Source organism: Topomyia yanbarensis, chromosome 3 (genome assembly GCF_030247195.1).
Source record: "Topomyia yanbarensis strain Yona2022 chromosome 3, ASM3024719v1, whole genome shotgun sequence".
NCBI lineage: Eukaryota > Metazoa > Arthropoda > Insecta > Diptera > Culicidae > Topomyia > Topomyia yanbarensis.
This window is the reverse complement of record NC_080672.1, coordinates 305,507,058-305,533,678: the sequence shown is the minus strand read 5'-3', so window position 1 is coordinate 305,533,678 and position 26,621 is coordinate 305,507,058. Positions and strand designations below refer to the sequence as shown.

Sequence of the window (26,621 nt, the reverse complement as noted above, 5' to 3'; positions counted from 1 at the left end):
TTACATATGCGGACATCCCTTCTCGCATTTCGTTTTACGGACATCTCGTCTTACACGACACAATCATGCGGACATCCACCAACGCTCAGAACAATTCTGCGGACATCTCGTCACGCCAGACAGTTCTGCGGACATCCTGTCGCACAGGTTACCATTTCATACATGCGGATATCCCGTCTCGCTAACTTCATTTTGTTTTGTGGACATCGCGTCATGCTCAAGCCAATCCTGCGGACATCCCGTCACGCTCTAGACAATCCTGTGGACATCCCATCGTGCAGAGTAACTTTTTTATGCGGACATCCCGTCGCGCAGCTTTCCATTTTGCATATGCGGACATCTCGTCTCGCTGACTGCATTTTGCTTTGCGGACTTCCCGTCTCGCTCTACACAATCATGCGGACATTCCGTCACGCCCAAAACAATTCTGCGGACATCCCGTCACGCTCTAGACAATCCTGCGGACATCCCATCGTGCAGAGTAACTTTTTTTATGCGGACATCCCGTCGCGCAGCTTTCCATTTTGCATATGCGGACATCTCGTCTCGCTGACTGCATTTTGTTTTGCGGACCTCCCGTCTCGCTCTACACAATCATGCGGACATCCCGTCACGCCCAAAACAATTCTGCGGACATCCCGTCACGCCCAAGACAATTCTGCGGACATCCCGTCACACTCGAGACAATTTTGCGGACGTCCCGTCACGCTCAAGACATTCATGCGGACATCCTGTCACACAAGTTACCATTTTACATATGCGGACATCCCGTCTCGCTAACTTAATTTTGTTTTGCGGACATCCCGTCACGCTCAAGCCAATCCTGCGGACATCCCGTCACGCTCAAGACAATCCTGCCGACATCCCGTCGCGCAGAATAACACAATCCTGCGGACACCCCGTCTCGCTTACTACTCTTCGGTTTGCGAACATCCCGTTGATTTAAACAGGATTCTACGGATATTCCGTTGCGCAGAATTTTACTTTTATTTTTATACGCGAACACTTTTTGTTTTAATAAATCACGATGCCAACAACTGGGGCGGAGTAACAATTAGTTTTGTTCTGGAACTTTTCGACAGCGTCTGAGTGATTACCTCTCCAATATTTTGTATTTTCTCTGCGTACTACCTTTGCGGCACCAGGTAATATTATTGTTGTTGCCTATGGACAACTATGGCAGGATCGCCAATGTGGAGTCCTGAGTGGCAGGAAAGGTAATCACCCAACGTTAATGGGTGTTCACTGGATGATATTGCGTACCTGTTAGGAACGCTGTCAAGAATACACTCAACTCTGGATCACGGTAGAGGAAGCGCTTGCTTGTGCTGTGTCGACTCTGTGTTGGCAACCATGAATATGTCTGCCGGTATCAGCCAGGGTGTATACAGTCGATTATGCCATATGGTTCAGGGTTGTGTACACTATTACATGAAGGTAGGGGTACACACTAACGTATGCCACACAATATCGACGATTATGAAGCCAACAATGTCAGAAAACCTCAGTACTACAGGAACAGGAACTCTTGTATGAGTTTCAAATTTACAAATCCAGGAGGCGCTTTCATCGGTTTCGTACCAACACTAGTCGATTTTGCTTCAAACCGGGGATATCTTATGGCGATTTCGCTTGAACCTGAAACTGAGTTAGGTTCTAACCCCAACTGCTGTCAGTTCATACATTTTGACAGCAGTTGGGGTTAGGAACTGACTCAGTTTCGCTTCAAACGAAAACCACATTAGTTTCTTTACTAGAAAGTTAAGGAGAAGAATGGTTGTTTCGTTTCCTGGAACCGCCATACTATGTTTTGCAGGGTTCTTCAAGGTCACTAGAACACAAAAAACAAACGAATTTTTCTGGATAAGTGGTACAATTGAATACTTTACGCTGACGTCATAAATGAACTCGATGTTCATTTTTCATTTCTACTTCTCTTTTGACAGTGGAACAGCCTCCGATTGAAAAATATGTATACATCGCACTGGATTGATTTTGTAAGCAGACGTATGACGTTAAACAAATAATTTGTAAATTTCTGGTCAAAATCAATACCGATTTTTTATTTTATTATATTATTTTACATATTTTTTGGATGAAGCAAAGATAAGTCAAAGTTTGTTAAATAATTTTTGCATGGACCCAAAGCTATTTTATGGGATTTTGAATCATTTTTCATTAGATATCTAGCAATATCGCGATAAATGCAGCAATTAATGAGACAATATTGTTATAGGCGTAGTTAAACACAACCATTCTGCTTAAAATATTAAATTGTAGTATTGTTGTATATTACACCAACTTTAAAAATCCTTTCCTTGTTTCTCCTACAAAAAGGCTACGCAATCACTCTGAAAATCGTCTGTTTACCCGAGAACCAGAGGGCTGAGTCACTTACACCAAGAAGAAATTAATTTCTACTTCTCTTTTGACAGTGGACCTGCCTCCGGTTGAAAAATATGTATATATCGCACAGGATTGATTTTGTAAGCTGACCTATAACGTTAAACAAACTACTTGTGAATAATATCTTAAACATAAAAGTGATGTAAATTGTAAGGGTTTTGAAAAAAGTCAAGATATTTGAAAAAAATTTAAAGTACATGTCATGCCAAAAAGTGTAGCGAATGGATTTTCAAGAGCTCTTTGGAACACACTCAGAAAAATTCAGAATTGTACAGTGGCGGCGCGAGATGATTTGCCGCTAGGGGCCAAAAATTAAATTTGCCGCCCCTTTTATAATGAATTTTCAAAAGAGTTCAATTTTTTACCATTTATTCGATTTTTTGAAAATTTAATAATAGCACTGCCATTTATTAACCGATTGTTATGAAAAATAGCGCATAATACTTTTAACAAAAGAACATAACAAATGACCGCGCTACTAATTTTTTAGACCCGAGAAATAGTTCTATGCTCTAAATCAAGATCTCAAGGGTCTATTAATTTAATCGAACGTGGGTTTGTATTGTATTTGACCAGACCTGCAACCTTTTCTGGATCACTTGAAAAGTACATTCTTTTTTATTTTGCGGCACTTTGTAATTATTCATTATACTAATAACAAGGTCGCCGAATGGAGAATACTTCACCGTGTTCGCCAGCATCCAGCTCGTGCCTAAGCTTTGTATGTAATTGCTTGTCAAACGTCCCTAGGTGAAAATGCATCTATCATAATATCAAATTTGCCTTAACAAACTATCAATCGTCATCATTATCTTAGTGACCTAGTGACCGGATAATTCAAATCATATCTGAATGTATTTTAGATTTCCAGGTTACTCGATCTTGGACCGCCAGTTCCATGGACGCCCACCGCATGCACATCTTCCTCAATTGTGTACAGCCAGCAAGAGCGGGATATGCGTCGAAATTGACTTCTTCTAGGTTCTCTGCTCTGTTGTCATAACTTTAATTGGTATCTCTTTCGTCTTTCGGCACTACAAGCCCAGCTCACTGTAGTCTGCGGTGTTTTAACAGCCTTTAAATGTCAGCATGGTTGTATACTTGGTACTGTCTGCGCCATTGTCCATTTTCTACTGTGCTGCCGAGCATTGAACGTAGAATTCTTCCACAAACAAGCCGAGCACTCGATACCCTGCTTCATTCAACATCCATGGCCGTACAGAGCACCAATGAGTATCAGTGATTTGAATAGAGCAGGTTTCGCGCGCATATTCGGGCTGTAGGACTCTAGCTGACTACGTAAACCATATTCGCAGCAGCAACATGCATTTTTCCTTCGCGGCTAACATCGTTATCATATGTCACTAGTGTTCTAAGATATATAAATTGGTTCATCGTTTTCCACCTCAAACCCAACACGACTGCTACGTTCTCTGCCAGCTACCATGTACTTTGTCTTGTCCGCAAGTTGTATTCCCTGAATATATCCCGAATTTGTCGCATTTGCTCCGTCGTCGATCGCGCTTCTTGAAACCCGCTTTGATATTGATCAACAAAGGATTCAGCCAACAGACGCAGTCTCCTCAAAAGAACACGAGAGACTACCTTGACATTGATGATCGTTATGTCTCGGAAGACATTATGTTCGAGTTTGTTTGTTCTTCTTGAAGATAGGCCATATGAGGCCATTCAACCAATCCGAAGGTATACTTTCTACCACGCAGATCATCCCGATCACGGAGTGGATTGCTTTTCACAGCCGGTCACATTTTAGACTTTTAGAAGTTCACGAAAAAATTGGTTGGTCTTCAAGTTAGTTTTTTAACTTTGAAGACCAACCAATTTTTTCGAAATTTCCTATTCTAAGCGTGTGCGAGAAAGAGAGGCAACACATAACTTTACATGAGAATATCTTTTTACTGCAAACTCGTATCAATTTGCAGTCCTCGGTAATGTTGATCCTTACACCTTAAGCTATATATCGGCGGATTTTGGGATGCACAAGTTGATGCTGGCATTTTATACTGAATTTATTGTTTCGATTGCCCCATCATATATTTTCACATACAAACTTGAAAATTCTTGTGAGTGAACTAGAGTTTTCGAAAAAGCTCATATTTGACAAATTGTATGTAAAGCCAATTACCGTTTGATTTAAGTGTTTCGAAAAAAGCCAAAATTGTTGCGGTTCTAATACTCACACTACTATAAGGACATTCGGAAACTCATCTCCGTTGAATCTTTTGAGACTGATCAATAAGTATATAGTTTTGTTCGATCGCATCCGTCGTCCCGATTTACTACCTTTTTCATTGTCAACAGATGCGAAAATAATATAAATTCAAGCTTTTCCTTCGCACTTGATTTTTACCGTGATTAATGAAACTTAATTAATGATTTTTACCGTGATTACTAAAAATGAAATAGAAGTTTGTTGAGTAGGAAATGCCGCCCCCTGATTTTGCCGCTCGGGGCGGTTGCCCCTTTCGCCCTCCCACCCCTAGCGCCGCCACTGGAATTGTAACATGACTAATGAGAGTGATGAATTTTCTAACCTCGAGATTTGTAATTTCGGTACGGGTCTAGACAGGATTAAATCCAACTTTTCTGCTTGATCTTGTAGAAATACGCTTGTTGAATTTAACTTGAAAATCCATTTGACTCTAAAAATATCATAATTCCGAAAGTATCTCCCACGAAGAGAATCTGACGCTTCTGTTAAAGTCCTTACTTTTTAGAAATTAAAATTCTTAGCAATAAAAGCATCCAACCAATCAGCATATCAGAATCGACGCCAGTAACATCATGATTACGGTCAGTGCGAACGTCAATGGACAGGACATGGATCACGAATTGGACGGTGACTTTGGGCTGACAGGCGTACTGTTCTACTCCCTGAGTCAGGAAAGATGACACTGATTTGAAATGGTGAGTGGGTTAATAGCACGGCTGCCTCCGTTCCGCAAAAATCGCGACAGGTTCCGGGTGCGTTCAAAACTCGTTACTATTGAGGTGGTGGTACTAGGTTCGGATGGACCATTCCCGATTTTACGCCGATCCGGTTCTGAACATTACTCCTCATGAAGGATTGTATCATGACCTCCCTGCTCGCATAGATAATCATAGGATAATAAGAGGCCACTACGTACAACGAGTGGAGATGGCGGCCTGTAGTTGGGACCCAATGAAATGGAGAAAAAACAAGAAACTCACACAGACGGAACAGGTGCGGTAAATCTGTTCTCAAGAGGTGATTTGGTAAGGTCCCCACCACTAGTAGCAGCTAAAATTATTCAGCAAGAGCTGGAGGAGGAGAAGCAGCAGCAGCCAGCAGCGAAGTGGTTGGTTGAGAAAAGTTTGTGGACGTCAGAAACAATATCTATAAGGAGATTGCTCTCAGAATCTGAAAGGCGATACTGTCTGCTGTGAAGGAGTGTGACACGGCAACGCGAAGGGCGTATGTAGCTGAGCGAGCATTGGCCTTGGCTATGGTTACTATCTTCCAGGAATCCCCCGAAACAGGGGAAGGAGAAGCTGGGTGGAGTGGAGAATACGCCAGTTTCAATGAATCCAAAAAGGGCAAGAACCTCTCCAGGAGCCTGCACACAGAAAAAAAATATTGGTAAAAGTAAGAGTGTTCCGCTCTTAGCAAAAAACAACCAACGCCAACTATTAGGTTGAAAGTAAAACTTTTAAATTAATCAAGAATTATAATCAAAGTAAAAGTTTTCCTTTTAAGCAAATGAAGAATAGTACTCAAAACAAAAGTTTTATTTTTAAACAAAGAGTATGCATTGGTTGTTTTTTGCTAAGAGTGAAAAACTCTTATTTTTACCAACATTTTTTTCTGTGTGTGAAGACCAGGGGGTGCAAGAAGCAGACGCGCGAGGATGCTCTCACTGATGAAGTCAGAAGACTCCAAAGAGCGAAGCTGTGCTCGTCAAAGCCAATGACGCGCCGACGTATGCAGCTCTCATCAAAAACGTCAGACAGACAAGATCCGGAGTTGAGAGATTTGGGGGAAAACGTGATAAGAACCAGGTGTACCCAAAAAGGCGATATGCTCTTTGAATTGAAATAAGTTAAAACCTTAAACTCGTAGACGATGATTGTTGTCAAGGACCTGAATGAGATAACGACGGAAGACGAGCTGAGAGCTGCACTGAAGTAGCAGTGCAACCTGGGCGAGCTTCACATGAAGATCCGGTTAAAAAGGAGTATGAAGAAACTCAGACGCAGTTCATTCTAATGCTGGAGCTTTTATTTTATTCGGATTGGCCGAAAACCGATAGTCATCGGTGGTAACTGAGCTGTGGAGTGGAGCAGTAGAGTAACCTGCATAAGAGGGTATATCCTGCAGGAAGCACTAGCGAAGTTAGACTTACGATTGTGGAATGAAGGCTCCATTAGCACATTTCGGAAAGACTGGAGGGAGTGTATCATCGGGTCTGTAGCCCTTCACTGACGGCGGACATGGACTGAAGAGTATGTGAGAGGTAGACGCATAGCGACCACCCGTCGATTCGCTACCGTATCGGCCAATGGAACCATGTTGCAGCACGCAGAAGGATGACCGGCGAGCGAAAGTGCCAAACGAAGCCTTCAACACAGACCTCTTCGTTGAGGAATTTCGGCCGAACGGCGGGACCGAGCACGTGGATGCGGCTAACCTAACAAGAAGTATTATGGCGGCTTGTGAGAAGTTACAATAGACAGCGTCCAGCTTACTGGTAGAACGAGACGCTCTATGCGCTACTCACCAGCCAGGTGCCTCAGATAGAGGAACCTGGCTGGTTGGCTCAATTTCGGGAGAACTTCTCTCACTGGAGAATTCTCCGTCGGAGTAGGGTACGTCCGTCGTCGGGGACTAGACCGAGTAGTTCGCGAACAAGTCAGGAGCTCAACGAGGATGTGGTACTAACTCGCACAAGAGAACCGAAGGGCTCAGTACATTAGACAGTCTGAAGTTTGCCGCCCAGATTGTCTGCGTAGGGGAAGAGCACTAATTCTCGACCCACAGCTAGCTTTCCTACTGCCATACGGTACTCGCGTAATGTGTCGAGGAGGTGTGCTGTAACCCTACTGAAAGAACTAACTACTAAGTAGTTGGAATGGAGTGTGTGCTGTACACATAAAAACCTCTCCCGAAGTAATGCCGTAAGGTAGTGCCGGGGAGGAATCAGGTTCCCTGGAAGAGTAGTTGTATTAGCGGGTCGAGTGGCTCCCCAAGCCCGTTCTCTGAGTCGTTGATTTTTATAAATTTTTTTTCTGCTTAGGGTGTTTTAAAAAAATGTCTGTTCTCTAAAAAACTGACATTTGCCGGACTCGACAAACAAGTCATAAGCGATATGGATTGAGTTCGTGAGACTTTTGTCTCTGACAATTGAATTAATGATTGGAAAGTTATTGTTATTGTGAGGGTCAGTGAATAAGTTACATGCAACTTTGGTTTGCTAATCCCAAACATTACGTTAACTCTGTTTAGTCTTATAACTAAACCAGGTCTTAAATTTTCCTTTATAAGCGTAACCACGAGAGAGTGACAGTGGTGACATTATACTTAAAATTGGAAAAAATTGAATGGTTGATAAACTTTGGAGTGGATTGGAATCGTATGTACGTAAAGTATGTCCGTCATACCGGCACGCTGAACCCGATCTTTTCGCCACAGTAAACATTCCAAATCTAAATTTTCTTTTTCTCTCAATCTAATCCTTTCAGATATTTACATTTCAACAATATTACCACATTCGAGAGGCAAACCTTCTCCAATATGCCAGCCTTGGAGCGATTGTAAGTACACTTTGCATCATGCCGCACCTTTATGTACACCCAAAATTTGGCCGTAACACATTTTACAGCAATAAGAAAATATGCTCTACTAGCAAGACGTTTAATACTAAAAAGGCACCAAGAATTTTTTCTCCATCACGTTTCATCAATTCTTATACAAAACATATTAACGTTTTGGATCTTCTAAAAGTGTCTAGCATTTTGCTCGTAGGTGTATTGCACATCACGGAAGCGAACACAATGTGGAGAAACATGGGTTTCGTTTGCCTATACACGACACGTTTTCGTATTTGCAAATCAGTTCTTCACACTCGACCAGCAAGTAGTAGTAAGGTGTTTAGTGCCGTATTGAGTTGAAAGCTCTTTTCAATCCGCACGTCAATAGCAAGGTAGCGACTGCACAAAATATGAACAATCCTTCCCGTCATGATCCGGATCCGGAAGCTGGTTCGGACCTCTAGACTGGCCTGGATCTGTGTTCTGTTTTCTATTCGGGTTCTGGGCCCAAAATCGAAACCAGGTATCTGGAACCCAGGGCGAAAGTCCGGTATAAAGCATCGCATCGGTTTTTTAAATTTTTGTACCATCCTACCCACTCGGACGAAAATCCATCTGGATCTAAATCGTAATATTGTATTACGGCAGAAACTAGACAGAATTTTGGCAGAAACCAGTAACAACTCCGACTAGTTTGGCTCGGTTCAAATACAATCACAGGAATCGATCGAATTATCCCGCTTATGAACAGAGCCGACGTTGATACACACTGAAAATGTGTGATGCACGTACATTAGAGTGGCTCGCGGTTGTATGGGAAAACTTCAAAATGATTTAAACTAGCGGGAACAGCACTTTTTGAGTTCCTTTTGTGTCCCCAAATGCCTGTGCAAAATTTGGTAGCGGTTGGTTGCTTCCTGGGTTTGCGCATTGCGTTCAAAGTTTGCATGGGATTTTATATGGGGAAATTAATTATTTTGCATTTACATTAATAAAGATCGCTATTGCACTGAATATGAAAATCCAGCTTTATAAAACTATAGTTCAAACCTTGCTTAACAACTTTGTTGAAAACGGTTACTAGTTACGAGTTTTCAAAAAAGAGTTATAACGATTTTAAAACTTATGGTAAAATCCAAATGCAGAAATTGATTAGTTTTTCCAACACTGCCGGTGCACCGCCGACATCGACATTAAAAACTTAAATAAATGAGAATGTATTCATCGCAGAGACTTAGTACCTTTGAATGAAATGTTCAGAATGAATCGCTGAATAACATAGACGTAGTCAGAAAATGAAAAGAAGAGGAGGGGGCTTTTGTATACCCCAGTCCCTTCTTTAGATAGTTTTGTATAAGACAAAGAATCATTACAAATTTAGGTGTTGTTTTTGCTTGAGGCAAAAACTAACTTAGGTGTGGAAATCGCGATGGGTTCTAACCAGCAGTATAATTCTGGTTCGCCAACATCACCTCTGTTTTGCGTGAACCCAACTCAATTTCACAAAAAAAAAACGCTTTTAATCCACCTAACAGTGTGATGAGACATTTCTTATAACTCTTATCACTCTCTTCGGATATTATATCGTTTGAGAACATTTAGAACTTGATGTTTCGCGATGTTTTTGATAACACATACTACATGGGAAAGTGGCAGGACTCAGAGAATCGCTCAAATCAGCATAGGACAACATCAGTGCTAGAAATCTCAAATCAAATCAATGGGAAGCGAAAAAATGGCCCATAAAATAGACATAGCTACGAATTATTGTTAATACTCTGTTAATAAAATATCTAAATTGTGGTGGGAAAACTGAATTTTCCTAATGGGGTTATATATTGTACTGAGCCAAAAAAATCGCATTTTTTTAATCGATTTGAAGTTTATACTTTACTCAAATTACCAACGCGACTGAGAACTAAAGAATCAACGCTTTTTCTTGAAAAGGGCGATACTAGCAGTGACACCATTCAAAGAAAATCAACAGTGAATATTTCCAGACTTTTATTTCCTATTTAAGAACTATTGTGTTTTTATATCCTAGATTGCATGATTCAGTGATCGAAACCCAAAACTTCATAAAGTATTTTAAATTATTAAATTAAAATTAGTTTTTGCTATTGAAATTTACAAAATGATAGCATCGCCCCTTTGGCGATTGTTTACTTTTTCGGTCCCACCTATCAGCATTGAAGTATCGCCCTTACGTTTTACATTTCTTATAAAAGAAATGTATAGAATTCGCTCAAACTTTCAAGATTTTTTCCGAGGCCCGGAGGGCCGAGTCTTATATACCAATCGACTCAGCTCGACGATTTGGGACAATGTCTGTGTGTGTGTGTGTCTGTGTGTGTGTGTATGTAACGGACAAATTCTCATTCGTGTTTCTCAGCAATGGCTGAACCGATCTTATCCAAACTAATTTTAAATGAAAGAACTAAAAAACAGTATGAACGCTATTAATTTGTTTTTGATTCTGATGTTTAGTTTCCAAGATATGAATGTTTGTATGCGTAAAAATGGCGTTTTTTGCAGTTTTTTTGAATTATCTGCCGAAATTGACAATATAGATTAACAATTTATATGTTTTTAGACAGCTTTAACGAATACCTTTCGAACAAGCTATAGATTGTTGAAATCGGACTATTATCAAAAGAGATATTTAACATTAAATGCGGACGAAAGATTTTTATCATTTCCCATTGCCAGAATATGACCAAAAACATGTAATCTATTATTAACGCCAAAACGGCTTATTTTAGGTCAATAGTATCTTCGGAGAATTTAATGGAGGAAATATGCCCCTTCTTTTGGTATTGTGCTTTTGCTGATTAATCCCCTTATGAGTGAGATATTTTCACAAATTTGTAGCTCTTACTTTTGCGAATAACTTTACTGAAGACTTCAAATATCTATTTTGAATACTTTAAAAGTGATGGCTTGTTGTTTGTGGATTACTCTTTGTCGCCTATTTATTGTTCAATATAGAAATAATCCATTGAAATAAGCCAAACATTATTTCGACAAATCGAATTTTGTATTTCATTTTTCTATCTACAACCGCTAGAAATAATCACCGCACCGAACACTTCCAAGTTGTCTGGAAGGCACTTGATAACTTATCAGTGCAAAAATGTTCATTTGTGCGAACCTTCTGACTGCAATTTTTCTAACTAATGACCATCGGATCGATCTGAAACATATCGGAAAATGAAAAGCCAAATAAATAACTCCAAGCAACGGCGTAGCCCAGAGAAGGTTTTGGGGTTTAACACCATACAACCCCCCCCCCCCACCACACCCAAAAAAATATTGGATTGAACTTGAAAATTTATTGATGCTGACTGATTTAATTCAATATTACAATAACAATTATCTGATCAGTACATTGATAACTTGTTCTTGTAAACATCATGAGGACTTTTGATAAATTGTCGGAATGGGGTCCTGATATGTACCTGATCTATTGGTCTTCATTTCACAGTTGTCTAATAGCATCAATATCAAATTCCTGCCTGAAAACATTCCAATAGAAAATTACAGAGTTCTGTAATCAATCATAGTCCTCAGATTTATTTTCAAATTGATCTCGTTTTTGTAGAGATGTACTGTAATAAGGGTCTTTATTTAATAGGAAGAGAAGTTAAAATTGATTTAATGTCTATGAAACATAGAACTGCTTACCAAAAAAATGCATAACTTTCAACATTTGCTAAAAATGTTTTTGCCTTTCTCATTCACTCTAAAATTCGTCAATCTAATCCCGACCGGGAGGGCCGAGTGTCATATGCCAATCGACTCAGTTCATCTAGATCGGAAAATGTCTGTGTGTATGTATGTGTGTATGTGGAAAAATATGTGACCTCTGTTTCTCAGAGATGGCTGGATCGATTTGCACAAAGTTAGTCTCAAATGAAAGGTACAACCTTCCCATCGGCTGCAATTGATTTTTTATTGATTGGACTTCCGGTTCCGGAGTTACGAGTTGAAGAGTGCAATCACACAGCAAATTCCTATATAAACTGAAATGAAAATTTTTCAAAATCAAATTTGTATTTTTGATGCCACATGACTTTATAATGCATGAAACATCGAGATTTGATGTAAACTCGAAAAAAATAATGTTTGGCAAAAATTGATTTTTTTGGACTTTGGTACATTTTTGCCTTTCTTTTTTTTTATTTCGATTATAGAGGTTTTAACCTTAAGGTCATTCGCCTCTTCGGGTTTGAAAAATCTCTTGTGAAAAATTTCGAACCCTATGTGCGGGGTCGGGACTCGAACCCAGGTGCGCTGCGTACAAGGCAATCGATTTACCAACTACGCCACCCCCACCCCCTTTTACCTTTCTCATGCAGAAAGGTTATGCAATCAATCTAAAAATCGTCAATCATACCGGCCCGGAGGGAGTATGCAGTGAGTGGTTGCTACTTTAAAAATAAAACTAGTTTAAAATTTCTTAACAAGTTGAAAATTTTCGGCAGGACCCGGACCTCCCGGATCTTACTATGTGATACTGAAACATCGCTTGTAACCAGCGGCGGTCAAGCGATGTTTCAGTATCACATAGTATCTCAAGATCGTGGCTGTCGATCCATTGTATGTATGTGCAAATCGTACTGAACATGAAATATTCACTTCCACCATTTTATTGAACATAACCATCGTAGTCTGGACAAGTGAGACAAGCACAATTGCACCACTAGGTGGATTAAAACAAGTTTATATTTTGGGAATGCGTCGAGTTGAGACGCAAACGTAATATGATTAATAACGAGGATAACACTTTCCGAATGTAGAGAGAAATTTATAAAAATGACGATTTCCATTCGATTCTAGCAGGTCCTGATCGATTTTGATGAGAATTTGATTTTTGTTGTATGACCAATTATATGTATAGGTCAAATGTTCAAAAACAGTAATTTAAGGTCAAGATAACATCATTTTTAAACCGCCAATTTCGGAGGTTTAGTATCTTCGATGAGTTTTACAAACGTTAAACAGCGCATCATTTGATAAAATAATTTTGGCGGTATATCGTCCAAGAAGTATTTATGGTGAATTTTCTCAGGTTAATATTCATAACTACAATAAAGTCTCAACAAATTCGCTAAAATCACGAACTCTGTTACTATTTTCTGAAAAATTAATTCTGCATAATTTTAAAACTTCAAAAATTACGGTTTCGGAATTATGCCGTTTGGACAGTTAGATCGATTTTCACCAAACCCCCACCAATTGTAAAATTGGTATTGTAAAAAAAACGTAAGGGCGATACTTCAATGCTGATAGGTGGGACCGAAAAAGTAAACAATCGTCAAAGGGGCGATACTATCATTTTGTCAATTTCAATAGCAAACACAAATTTTAATTTAATAATTTCAAATACTTCATGAAGTTTTGGGTTTCGATCACTGAATCATGCAATCTAGGATGTAAGAAACACAATAGTTCTTAAATAGGAAATAAAACCAAGTCTGGAAATATTCACTGTTGATTTTCTTTGAATGGTGTCACTGCTAGTGTCGCTTTTTTCCAGAAAAAGCGTTGATTTTTAGGTCTCAGTCGCGTTGGAAATTTGAGTAAAGTATAAACTTCATTTCGATTCAAAAAAAAAAATCAATTTTTTGGCTCAGTACAATATACATAACCCCTTTAGGAAAATTCAGTTTTCCCACCACAATGCATTGATTGAGGAATTTAGATATTTTATTAACAGAGCATTAGCAATAATTCGTTTGAATGTCTATTTTCTGGGCCATTTTTTCGCTTTCCCATTGATTTGGTTTGAGATTTCTAGCACTGATGTTGTCCTATGCTGATTTGAGCGATTCTCTGTGTCCTGCCACAATCCCATGTAGTATGTGTTATCAAAAACATCGCGAAGCATCAAGTTTTAAATGTTCTCATACGATATAATATCAGAAGAGAGTGATAATAGTTATAAGAAATGTCTCATCACACTGTTAGGTGGATTAAAAGCGTTTTTTTTACAATAACTACCGTTCTGCACCACCGATTTCGTCCGTGTTTTTTCAATAGCGATCATTGTTACTATTTACAGCTGGTATCAGCTTGATAATCCTAAAAAAATACGAAAATAACAGTTTCGCCTCTAAATTGCTAGCAAAAAAAGTATCGCTCTGTTTGTTTGCATGGAGCGTGGAGGGCGAAACTTTAAATAAACAAACAAAAATACAGTTTCGCCCGTTGTATTTTTTGCTGTAGTTTAAGAAAGCAATATCGTAGAATCAAAATTTTTAGGTTAATTGGTTGCGTTTCAAAGTCCTCATTCGCATGTATGAAAAAAGCCTTATGTTTACATTTGTAAGTATCGCCATTTTCACAAAAAGTGTTGAAATAAAATCGCAGCTCCGGATATCACGCTATCTCTGAAGTGCATGCGTGCATAGTTCCAAATTTTACTTCGACATCGACTTTTTCTAAAGGTGACTTCCCAGTAGTATCCTTGATTTGAGTTATTATCGCTAATCCTAATGCCAAAGAACAAATAAAAACCTCTCGAAAACGAACCGTTTGGGAAAATCATCATCATTACTGGAATTTTCATTTTCACGAATCTTTTCGATAACCTTTCGTCACTTGCGTTAATGCACTGGGTGCACAGTACTCTGAAAATCTAGCGAAATCGTCTTAGGGCACCAGCGGGTCTAATTCAGAGCTATCTGCGCGGCGAGTTAAATGTGTAAAGAATACTAAAAATTAATTTCTATTCCATAATTTTCAGTTCAGCAATTCGAGAGATCGTGCTCACCGCAAGCCATGAAAAATAGACTACGTTGTGAAGCGATGGTCACTATTTATTAAAAAATCACGGTTAAATAAAAAAAAATTATACTATTAAAAAATTTCAAATAGTTTATAATTTTCACAAACTTATTAAGAAAAATTGTTTAATAATCTTTCGTAATATTGTGTAAGAAAAAAGCTGAAAATTTCAGTATTTTCTCTATCTGCAACATATAAACCCTTAAGTATACCAATTAATTGGTATACGAATTGGAATAGGTTCGCCAAATTTTGGAAGAAGTCTAAAAAAAAACCCTTGAAAATTGCCTAAAAATTGTTGTAGTTCGATACAATAAAAAATCCCCAAAAATGGCATGTACCTATTAATGTGAAACACAGTGAATAATACATACAATAAAGACCCATTTTTATCAGTCTCATGGTGTACTTTAGGCTGACAAAATGGGGACATTGACTAAATCGGGCAATTTTTTTTCTTTATAATAAACTAAAGCTGTTAAAATATTCTTCTCGTTCCTTGATGTAGTCTGATAACTATTTCTGATTATGATGAACTTTTTATTTTCGCATATCTTCATGATAAGGAAAACATGCTCAAGAAAGGATTTACTCGAATTCAGTCTTGTTCGTCTGCTAGAGCCCATCAAACATATGTTCATATTTGGCTGATAAAATCAGGGTTTCAATGTATTATAATAGATATTCAGCATTCGAAGAAGTTTCTTGTGAACGAGTGTAGAACGACTTTGTTTCTACTTACTTGAAGTCAGCGGCGTAGCCAGAAATTCGGTTTGGTGTGGGTTTGGTGAAAATCGATCATACTGTCCAAACGGCATAATTCCGAAACCGTAATTTTTGAAAAATTATGCAGAATTAATTTTTCAGAAAATAGTAACAGAGTTCGTGTCTTTAGCGAATTTGTTTTATTTATTAACCTGAGAAAATTCACCATAAATACTTCTTGGACGATATACCGTCAAAATTATTTTATCAAATGTTTAACGTTTGTAAAACTCATCGAAGATACTAAACCTCCGAAGTTGGCGGTTTCAAAATGATGCTATCTTGACCTTAAATTACTGATTTTAAACATTTGACCTATACATATAATTGGTCATACAACAAAAATCAAATGCTCATCAAAATCGATCAGAACCTGCTAGAATCGAATGGAAATCGTTATTTTTCATAAATTTCTCTCTACATTCGGAAAGTGTTATCCTCGTTATTAATCATATTACGTTTTCGTCTCAACTCGACGCATTCCCAAAAAAACCTGTCTTAATCCACCTAGTGGTGCAATTGTGCTTGTCTCATTTGTCCAGACTACGATTCCATGGCTGGTTATGTTCAATACAATGGTGGAAATGAATATTACATGTTCAGTACGATTTGCACATACATACAATGGATCGACAGCCACGATCTTGAGATGCTATGTGATACTGAAACATCGCTTGAAACCAGCGGCGGATCATGGAGAAAGGTCCGGGAGGTCCAGATCCTGGCGAAAATTTTCAACTTGTTAAGAAATTTTAAACTAGTTTTAATTTTAAAGTAGCAACCCCTCACTGCATACTCCCTCCGGGCCGGTATGATTGACGATTTTTAGAGTGATTGCTTAACCTTTCTATATGAGAAAGACAAAAATGTACCAAAGTCCAAAAAAAGTCAATTTTTGTCAAACATCTCAATGTTTCATGCATTTTAAAGTCATTTGGCATCAAAAATACAAATTTGATTTTGAAAATTTTTCATTTCAGTTTATATGGGAATTTGCTGTGTGATTGCACTCTTCAACTCGTAACTCCGGAACCGGAAGTCCAATCAATAAAAAAAATTCAATAGCAGCCGATGGGAAGGTTGTACCTTTCATTTGAGACTAACTTTGTGCAAATCGGTCCAGCCATCTCTGAGAAACAGAGGTCACATTTTTTCCACATACACACATACATACACACACAGACATTTTCCGATCTCAACGAACTCAGTCGATTGGCATATGACACTCGGCCCTTTGGGTCGGGATTAGATTGACGAATTTTAGAGTGAATGAGAAAGGCAAGAACATTTTTAGCAAATGTTGAAAGTTATGCATTTTTTGGTGAGCAGTTCTGTGTTTCATAGACATTAAATCAATTTTAACTTCTCTTCCTATTAAATAAAGACCCTTATTGCAGTACATCTCTACAAAAACGAGATCAATTTGAAAATAAATCTGAGGACTATGATTGATTACAGAACTCTGTAATTTTCTATTGAAATGTTTTCAGGCAGGAATTTGATATTGATGCTATTAGACAACTGTGAAATCAAGACCAATAGATCAGTTACATATCAGGACCCCATTCCGACAATTTATCAAAAGTCCTCATGATGTTTACAACAACAGGTTATCAATCTACGGATCAGATAATTGTTATTGTAATATTGAATTAAATCAGTCTGCATCAATAAATTTTCAACTTGGGGTCGTTGTATGGTGTTAAACCCCAAAACCTTCTCTGGGCTACGCCGTTGCTTGAAGTTATTTATTTCGCTTTTCATTTTCCGATATGTTTCAGATCGATCCGATGGTCATTAGTTTAAAAAATTGCAGTCAGAAGGTTCGCACAAATGAACATTTTTGCACTGATAAGTTATCAAGTTCCTTCCAGACAACTTGGAAGTGTTCGGTGATTATTTCTAGCGGTTGTAGATAGAAAAATGAAATACAAAATTCGATTTGTCGAAATAATGTTTGGCTTATTTCAATGGATTATTTCTATATTGAACAATAAGTAGGCGACAAAGAGTAATCCACAAACAACAAGCCATAACTTTTAAAGTATTCAAAATAGATATTTGAAGTCTTCAGTAAAGTTATTCGCAAGGATAAGAGCTACAAATTTGTAGAAGGCATCATTTCGATATAATCACTTCCATGAAAATTTGTGAAAATATCTCACTCATAGGGGGATTAATCAGCAAAAGCACAATACCGAAAGAAAGGGCATATTACCTCCATTAAATTCCCCGAAGATACTATTGACCTAAAATAAGCCGTTTTGGCGTTAATAATAGATTACATGTTTTTGGTTATATTTCTGGCAATGGAAAATGATAAAAATCTTTCGTCCGCATTTAATGTTAAATATCTCTTTTGATAATAGTCCGATTTCAACAATCTATAGCTTGTTCGAAAGGTATTCGTTAAAGCTGTCTAAAAACATATAAATTGTTAATCTATATTGTCAATTTTGGCAGATAATTCAAAAAAACTGCAAAGAACGCCATTTTTACGCATTCAAACATTCATATCTTGGAAACTAAACATCAGAATCAAAAACAAATTAATAGCGTTCATACTGTTTTTTAGTTCTTTCATTTAAAATTGGTTTGGATAAGATCGGTTCAGCCATTGCTGAGAAACACGAATGAGAATTTGTCCGTTACATACACACACACAGACACACACACACATTGTCCCAAATCGTCGAGCTGAGTCGATTGGTATATAAGACTCGGCCCTCCGGGCCTTGGAAAAAATCTTGAAAGTTTGAGCGAATTCTATACATTTCTTTTATAAGAAATGTAAAAACGCTTGTTTGAAGTAACTATCCTGGTTTCGTTCCTAGATCCTAAAATGAAAACGTCAATAGAAACAATTCCGAGACTTTAAGGAATCTAAGGATATGCATTTTTTTTAAATTCTGTCTCTGAACGGCTAAGAAACCGGGTTTTAAAACATGTAAAACTTATAAACCGTTGTACCATTTTAAATGAGCCCTTAAATAGTAGCACTCAAACATGTAACATTAATTTTTTATTCGGTGGAATAAACCTGCGTTGAAGATGTTCTCCTTATGTTATACTAAACTATCTAAAAAGGGAACTGGGTAGTATACAAACCACAACCCCTCTTCTTTTCATTTTTTGACTACGTCTATGTTATTCAGCAATTCATTCTGAACATTTCATTCAAAGGTACCAAGTCTCTGCGATGACGATATTCTCATTTATTTAAGTTTGAAGCATCGGTGTCGTGGTGTACTGGCAGTGTTGGAAGAAATAATAAATTTCTGCATTTGGATTGAACCATTAGCTTTAAAATCGTTATAACTATTTTTTGAAAACTTGTAGCTAGTAACCGTTTTCAACAAAGTTGTTAAGCAATGTTTGAACTATAGTTATATAAAGCTGGTTTTTCATATTGAATGAAATAGCGATCTTTATTAACGTAAATGCAAAATAATTGATGTCCCCATATAAAATTCCATACAAACTTTGAACGCTATGCGCAAACCCGGGAAGCAACCGACCACTCCCAAACTTTGCACAGGCATTTGGGACCACAAAAGGAACTCAAAAAGTGCTGTGCTGAAAAATGTCATATTCGAGCCACTCTAACGTACATGTACAGCGACCAAAGTTCGCCATTCCACCTTTAGTATCTTTGAGATAATATGGGTTTAATATCGCAATACGCAATTGCATGGTACATTAACAAAAAGAATAGAATAGAATAAAATCTTACCCAAAAGTAATAGCAACTTACGCGTCGGATTTTGGGTGTACACTCCAAATTCAATCTAAAAGATGATAAAGCAAAATGCAGTTAACATGCCGAAAATTTAGTAACATTGAGGGGACTGCAGATACAATTGGCCGACATATTCGTCAATAGCCACCAAAACTGCTGAATGTTGAATGTACAATTCATGTTTAATCCATCTTTTTGAAAATGCTGCCGGAATTCCGAAGAAAAGGGTTAGTAGCTCTTGATAAACAAACATCGAAAGGTTCGCTCATTTTAATGGTACATTCAACGGTCGTCCGTGTTTTGTAATGCTATTTGATTTTTCCTTTTGGGGATTGACTATGTTTTCCTTTCTGGTCGGTATGCAAGAATGTTGGACCTTTTTGCGCAGATCTTCCAATTTATAAATTATGCAAGGATTTTGTTTATGAGGGATACTGTTTCGAATGCGCTCTTATTGTTTCGACGGTCCAGGCAAATTCGAACTTTATTTTGTTTTCTTTCTGCTGTCCCCAGAATAATAAATCAATAATATTCTCGTGGGTGTTGACGTTGTTAGGAGAACGGTCAGTCTGGTATATTCCATACAGGTATGGGTTCTAGTCTAGCAAATTCCCAACCCATGTAAAGCTATGACAGCTAGCGATGATGATTGACGTGTGTTTGAACTTGTCTTCATTATGTATCTCCATGGCTACATTTTTCTGCTCTAAAACAACCAATCATCAAAGTCATGTTTCAGTTTTGTTAACTGCTCAATGCCCAAAATAGTTTGAAACTGTTAATTTGCACCTCATTACGAATACGTTCCAATTGTCAGGAAAGGGAATCCAATCAAAAATCATTCGAGCGCGAAAGAGACCCGTTTTCATATCAAAGCTAAACAATTGTTAATGACAGGAAGTACCCGTCACGTTCAAATCCGAACTCGAGCAATGCCCTGCAGCAATGAGCGACTGCGAAGCAACAAATCACTGAGCAAACAAGTTAAATTAAATTCCACTCCGGAACACAAAATTACTCTCGATAGCTTTTTCGATAACGGCCCGGTCGTACGTTACTGTACCGATGTAGCTTCGAGCTATGCAATTGCAGCTTCGGTAATGGCTGCTTTGGTGCAGATTTTTGATGGAGTTTTCGCTTGAAGTACTATATGTATGTACCCAACAAGTGACTGTGGTAAGAGGCGGGGAGAACTGATTCATTTTGCTGGCATAAAAATTGAACACGCAATATACGATATGAAAAGAAATCTAAAATTCCAATTTTTTTATAAGTTCTGGGAATGAAATACTACTATGGGACATTGGATTAACTTATTTATTTGGTTCTTTTCCCGTTCCTACTGCTCACCCCTTCCTGAATCCTCCATCAAGTTTTATAGTGGCACTTTTGATCACATTTTATGTTCATTTGGATTATTTGAACCATGAATATTTATCAATACATTTATTCCTATTTACGAACAAGTTTACTGATGTATTTTGAACTTCTTTCTCTTCCCATTCCTTCATTTCAATTCCTGATAGCTTACTTGTTAATATTATTAATCCTCTAGATTTATTTTGCCTCTCATAGTTCTTTGTCGAAAATGCTTCAGCTTTTGAATTTACCCTCTGCGCTGTGTCAACATTGTACGAATTAACCCTACGAGCAAAATATCTAGCATCCAAAACAAATTGCAAGTAACATCAAATATGAGCTCAGCATCCCAATATTACCCAAAGGTAGAGTTTTCATCGATTTCGGGCAACTATTGAGGTTTGGTCGGATCTTTGTATGATGAAAATTCACTGAGCATCACCCTACCACTGAGAACTGACATACAAGTAAAGTTTTCAACTTGTGTAAGAAGTAAAACTGTCGCTTTGAAATGAAAACAACAAGTAGCAACTTGCCACTAGCCGGCGCTTCGATCGGCCAGCAATTGCTATACGGGACTTGTGTGCAAACTTAGATACAATGGTTACTCACGTATGCGATGGTAATTTTCATCATATTTTCATTTAAATGTTTATACAGGTTTTTGGGAAAGTTTGTTTCAGCTTATAAGTCTGTTTTCTGTGGCCCTACCTCCTAAATATTCATATTGATCAGGGCACAAAATCTCTAACCTTTCGACCTTATACGAGACATCGCCAGAGCTCCAATATACGAGAATTATGTTTACTTGGGAAACTTCAGCATAAAATAACTGATTGCGCACAGCGGCGAAGCATTCAGTACGTGAATTCAGTATTTAGTTTACACTGATCGACATACCATTCATATGCTAAAATCCACACATGGATAGTTTGTCCTAACTTGGAATTGCAATGCTGATATCGTTGCGGTTTCAGGCGTAATCATGAAATATTCAAATGAACTGCAACGAATTAGGGAATCGCAACGGTATGCCACACCAGAGTCGTGTTTATACTACCAGGGCGGAATGATGAATCCTATCAGAACTGCGTAACGGAAAACTACCAAAACTAAATGATGATTTTTATTAGGGGAATGTCCCGGTTATGGGCCACCCGTCATTTTTTTTGTGTACGCGTTTTGGTAGCGCTATATTTTTATATTTATATTTTTACGCGTAAAATTATCGAAACAAGATAACTAAAATGCATAATATAAGTGTTAGAGGTGTAGTTTATTGTACAAAAACCGATTTAATCTACGTAGCAGTGAGATGAGACATTTTTTACACATATCACTTAAGGATATGTGGGATCATTCATTAGTTTGTAGAACCCACGCGAAGTTGGCACCAAAATAGAGGTGAGATATAGAGGTGTGCGCTGATGAAAAATATCGTTGTTGGCGGCGTTGCACAATGGGACGGAATCAAAAAAGACGGACATTGATATTTGCGACGAAACTAGTGTTCGTCGCGGTTGCGGTAATTATCGCAACCGCTCGGTACTTACCGCACCCGCACCGCAAAATCTGCGGTGCGGTAAGACACTTTTTCCCGCAGATGCGGTGCGGGAAAGAGCTTTTACCGCAACCGCACCGCAAAAAAATGATAAAGTGATAATTTTGGTTATTCTAAATTGATAAACAGACTTCTATTACAAAAGAAAATCTAGCTGCGTCCGAAATATGTTGACGCTATTATTTTTACGACATATTCTGGACTAGTTATTTTATACTTCTAAGTAAAACTTCACAAACTAACCATTTCAAATACATAAAATGCAAGATCCAAATAGAGACACAATTATTAGATAATTTAAAAACAATAAATATGTACTCTTAAATCTAATTTAAAAGTGCATAACTTCTCTCGATTTCTGTTGGAAATCGTGGAATTATGAATCGTTTTCGATATCAATTTTTTAACTGTGAATTTTGACTAATTTTAAGGAATTAGAGATGAACTAATTATGCTGGGACACACAACCCAAAGAATATAATTATCTTCATCAAACTTGTGCTTAGGAGGACACGCACGCGCCGCCCGGATAATAAACGACCTTGGTGGAATGCTGAGTTACGAAATCTTCGAAATCGTCTCAGGAAAGCTCGAAAAAGATTTTTTAGAACAAGAGGCGAAACCGACAAAACGTCCGTGCGGGAATTAGAACGCAATTCGAGCTAGTGAATGTAGCATACTTTCGCTCATATGTTTCCCGAATTGAATGCAACATGAAGGACAATCCAAAGCAGTTTTGGTCTTACCTGCGGAACAAAACGTGCTCCATTGGAATTCCGGAATACGTCAACTATCGAGACAAGACATCAACGTCACCAGCGGAGTCAGTAAATCTATTCTCATCATTCTTTCAAAACGTGCTAAGTAATAACTCACCACATTTATCTGAATCGTACTTGACTAGTTTGCTAATGTTCACTCTGAATTTGCCTGCAACATCATCGCAGAACATCAGGTATATATTAATCTTCGGGGGATTGACAGTTCCAAGGGCCCGGGGTCCGACGGGCTACAACCATCGTTCATCAAGAATTGCTCTTCATCTTTGGCGCTACCAGCATCTCTATTATTCAATCGCTCTCTTGCTGAAAATGTTTTCCCCACGAAGTGGAAGGAAGCTTTGATAACTCCAATCCACAAAACAGGCAACGTACATGATGTCACCAATTATAGAGGAATTTCAATCTTAAGCTGCCTTCCTAAAATCTTCGAGAGTATGTTGTTAGATGTTATCTACCCCGCGTTAAAACACATCATCACTTTGGACCAGCATGGTTTTGTAAAAAAGCGATCAACAACTACAAATCTGATGAGCTACGTGTCGTCGCTAATTGATAAATTGGAAAAACGACAGCAGATCGATGCGGTGTTCATCGACTTCTCGAAAGCTTTCAACCGTGTTCCTCATCAGCTTGCTGTGGAAAAGCTAAGACGGATTGGACTGCCGGACTGGCTGACTAATTGGATCTCCTCGTAGCTTGCGCAGGGCCGGCGTAACACTTTTAGCCTAAGTGGGTAGTAAGCATGGGGTTAGGGTAATAGAATAGGGATTTGTCTGATTTTTGCAATACACACACTTGCATTACCTTTACATTCAATCACTTGCGGTGTTTTTGTGCAAGTGGAATTGTCGTACATCGATATTTTCAAATGTGTGCCCGAGATGCATACATGGAAGATTTCAAATTTATGAAAAGCTCCAAAATTTCGAGTGGGTAATTACCCACTCGGTTATTTTCGAGTGGGTAGTACTACCCATACTACCCACGCTATCCGCCGGCCCTGAGCTTGCGAACCGTAGCGCCTCGGTGCGACTTGGAACTACAATCTCGGATCCTTTCCGCATTTCATCGGGCGTTCCTCAAGGGAGTCATCTCGGACCTCTTCTATTTGTACTCTTTGTGGACGACCTCTGCAGTGAATTATCGTCTTCTAAAGTCTTGTATGCTGATGATCTGAACATTTACCGTGTGATAACAACTATGGTAGATTTTTGTGCATTGCAAATGGACGTCGATAGGATCATTGACTGGAGCGACAGAAACGGAATGAGTGTGAATATTCAAAAATGCAGTACAACCACATTTACACGAGAACATACTCCAATTAAGTTCGAATACTCAATGTGTTCTGCTCACGTAGAACGAGTTGTATCCGTCAAGGACCTTGTTGTCGTTCTCGATTGTAAGCTACGCTTTACCGCACATTACTCTTCCGTTATAGCTAAAGCCTACGCTGTACTTGGACTCATCAAACGCAACGCTCGTGATTTCAATGATGTGTATTGTCTAAAAACGCTATACATTACACTGGTACGCAGTATTCTAGAATATGGCGTTACTATTTGGGCTTCGTATCACACCATACACATTGATCGTATCGAACGGGTACAGAAGAACTTTATCAGGTTTGCACTTCGTCGGTTACCCTGGCAAAACCGTTTCCAGCTTCCTCCATATGAAGATCGCTGTATCCTCATCAATCTCCCTACACTGCGAAATAGACGGATCTTTCTGCAACGACTTTTCATTTTCGACCTTCTGACGGACAACATAGACTCCCCTGCGCTTCTAGCAAAACTCGACCTCAACGTTCTGGGAAGATCTTTCCGGAGAATTGATTTTTTTCCGACGCACAGTGGCGTAACTACTACCAAATCCTGGCCAAAATAGCAAAACCATAATTTTTGGTGTTCTTTCTAATTTTTTTCGACAAAATAGTTTTTCAAACCACACTCTAATGAATGACAACAGAAAAATAGGTTTTTCGATTGATAATTTTTGTATGTGAGTATTTGAAAATGGTGAATTTCTAACGGATTTTCTAACTTTGACTTACATTGTTTCACAATTTTTCATATCGCCCAAAAACTAAGTATACAAAGTCAATATCTGGTATAAAATCGTGATTTTCATAACAAACACCAACAAGTTTGACCAAAGAACATCTATTTTTGTTACATTTTTTCCTCTTTCGAGTTGGGTTCAAAATGCGCAAATTTTATCAATATTATTAAAAATTCGGTAGTGGAAAAAGTATCTTGTCGGGTATTGTCTGGCAGATCCGTTTAAACGACACGGTTATTTGGGCTCTCTTCTCTCCGTTTCACGAAAAAAAAACATTCCCAATTAATCCCATTGCCGCTTTTACAGCAGTTTGAAAATGGCATGTTTATGCCAAAATATTGGCAAAATAAGCAACAAAGCCTTTATTAAGCCTGTACTAAACATCTCAATTTGATTAGATTAGATTATGCATGAAGGTATACAATGATTTATTCAGTGTCTCCGTAAGTTTCTTCAATTCTATTGTGATGTGGATATTTTTTTAAATAAAGATAATTAAAAATTAAGACCTTTTGTTCATTAATCTATGCAATCCATTATGACAATTATATTTACAATCGCATGCACGTTCTGCTTATTGTAGAATGTGAAATATAACTAACCCGAATCTTACTATATGAATAGTCACGCACACAAGTTGCTTTCTAAACGTTGGTAAATCGTCATTTGTTCAGGTTGTATCTGTTATGAATTTTAATACTGTATATTAATGCTTTTTTCGTACATAGTCTATTAATTAGAAAGTTTATTCTGCTTTTCATGTAGATTATTGACAGGCATCTGACCAATGGTATTGTTTAAAATTTGAATCTTTTTATTTCATTGTTCATTATTGGCATATTAATTTTTTTTTATTTATATAAGTATCTATTTTTGAACCATCCACGAGGTTATTTTCTAGATACCGATAGAAGCATCAAAAGGCTCATAAGAAAATATCGTTCTCAAATTCTGAAACAATTTCCTGCTATATTTATCTAAAATAAGTTTGGCAATTTAGAAGATGAGCTGGCGGAAGAACTTTATTGCACTAGCTTAATTTTATCGCAAATTATGAAATGTTATGAGCAAAAAAATATTTGAATTTGTGGGGTTACGTTCATAAAATCAAAACCTTTAAGTGCGAAACCTTCCAATTGACACCCGGCATCCCCAATAATATCGTTAAATTTGCAGAAATCAACATTGAAGTGTAATTTACTTTTTTTTAATTTTTGTTTTTCACTACACTGCTAGTAGGATTAATGCGGTAATTATTTATTCATATATTGTCCAAAACTGTAAGAAATCACTTTTTACTGCTCTTTGAGATATAATAAGGCTTAAAAACGTGCAAAATAATTTTGGCCAGGGATTTGGTCTAGTT

General features: G+C 37.9%; 1 protein-coding gene across 2 annotated transcripts in view; it reads left to right on the top strand.

The window, feature by feature from the left end:
• The window catches only part of LOC131692429 (peroxidasin), a 466,662-nt gene that overhangs the window by 213,353 nt on the left and 226,688 nt on the right, over positions 1 to 26,621 (top strand). For both annotated transcript variants that reach the window (XM_058979473.1, XM_058979472.1), the window contains exon 4: positions 8,128 to 8,199. In XM_058979473.1, the coding sequence (XP_058835456.1) occupies positions 8,128 to 8,199 (72 nt within the window). The remainder of the gene's footprint in view (positions 1 to 8,127; positions 8,200 to 26,621) is intronic.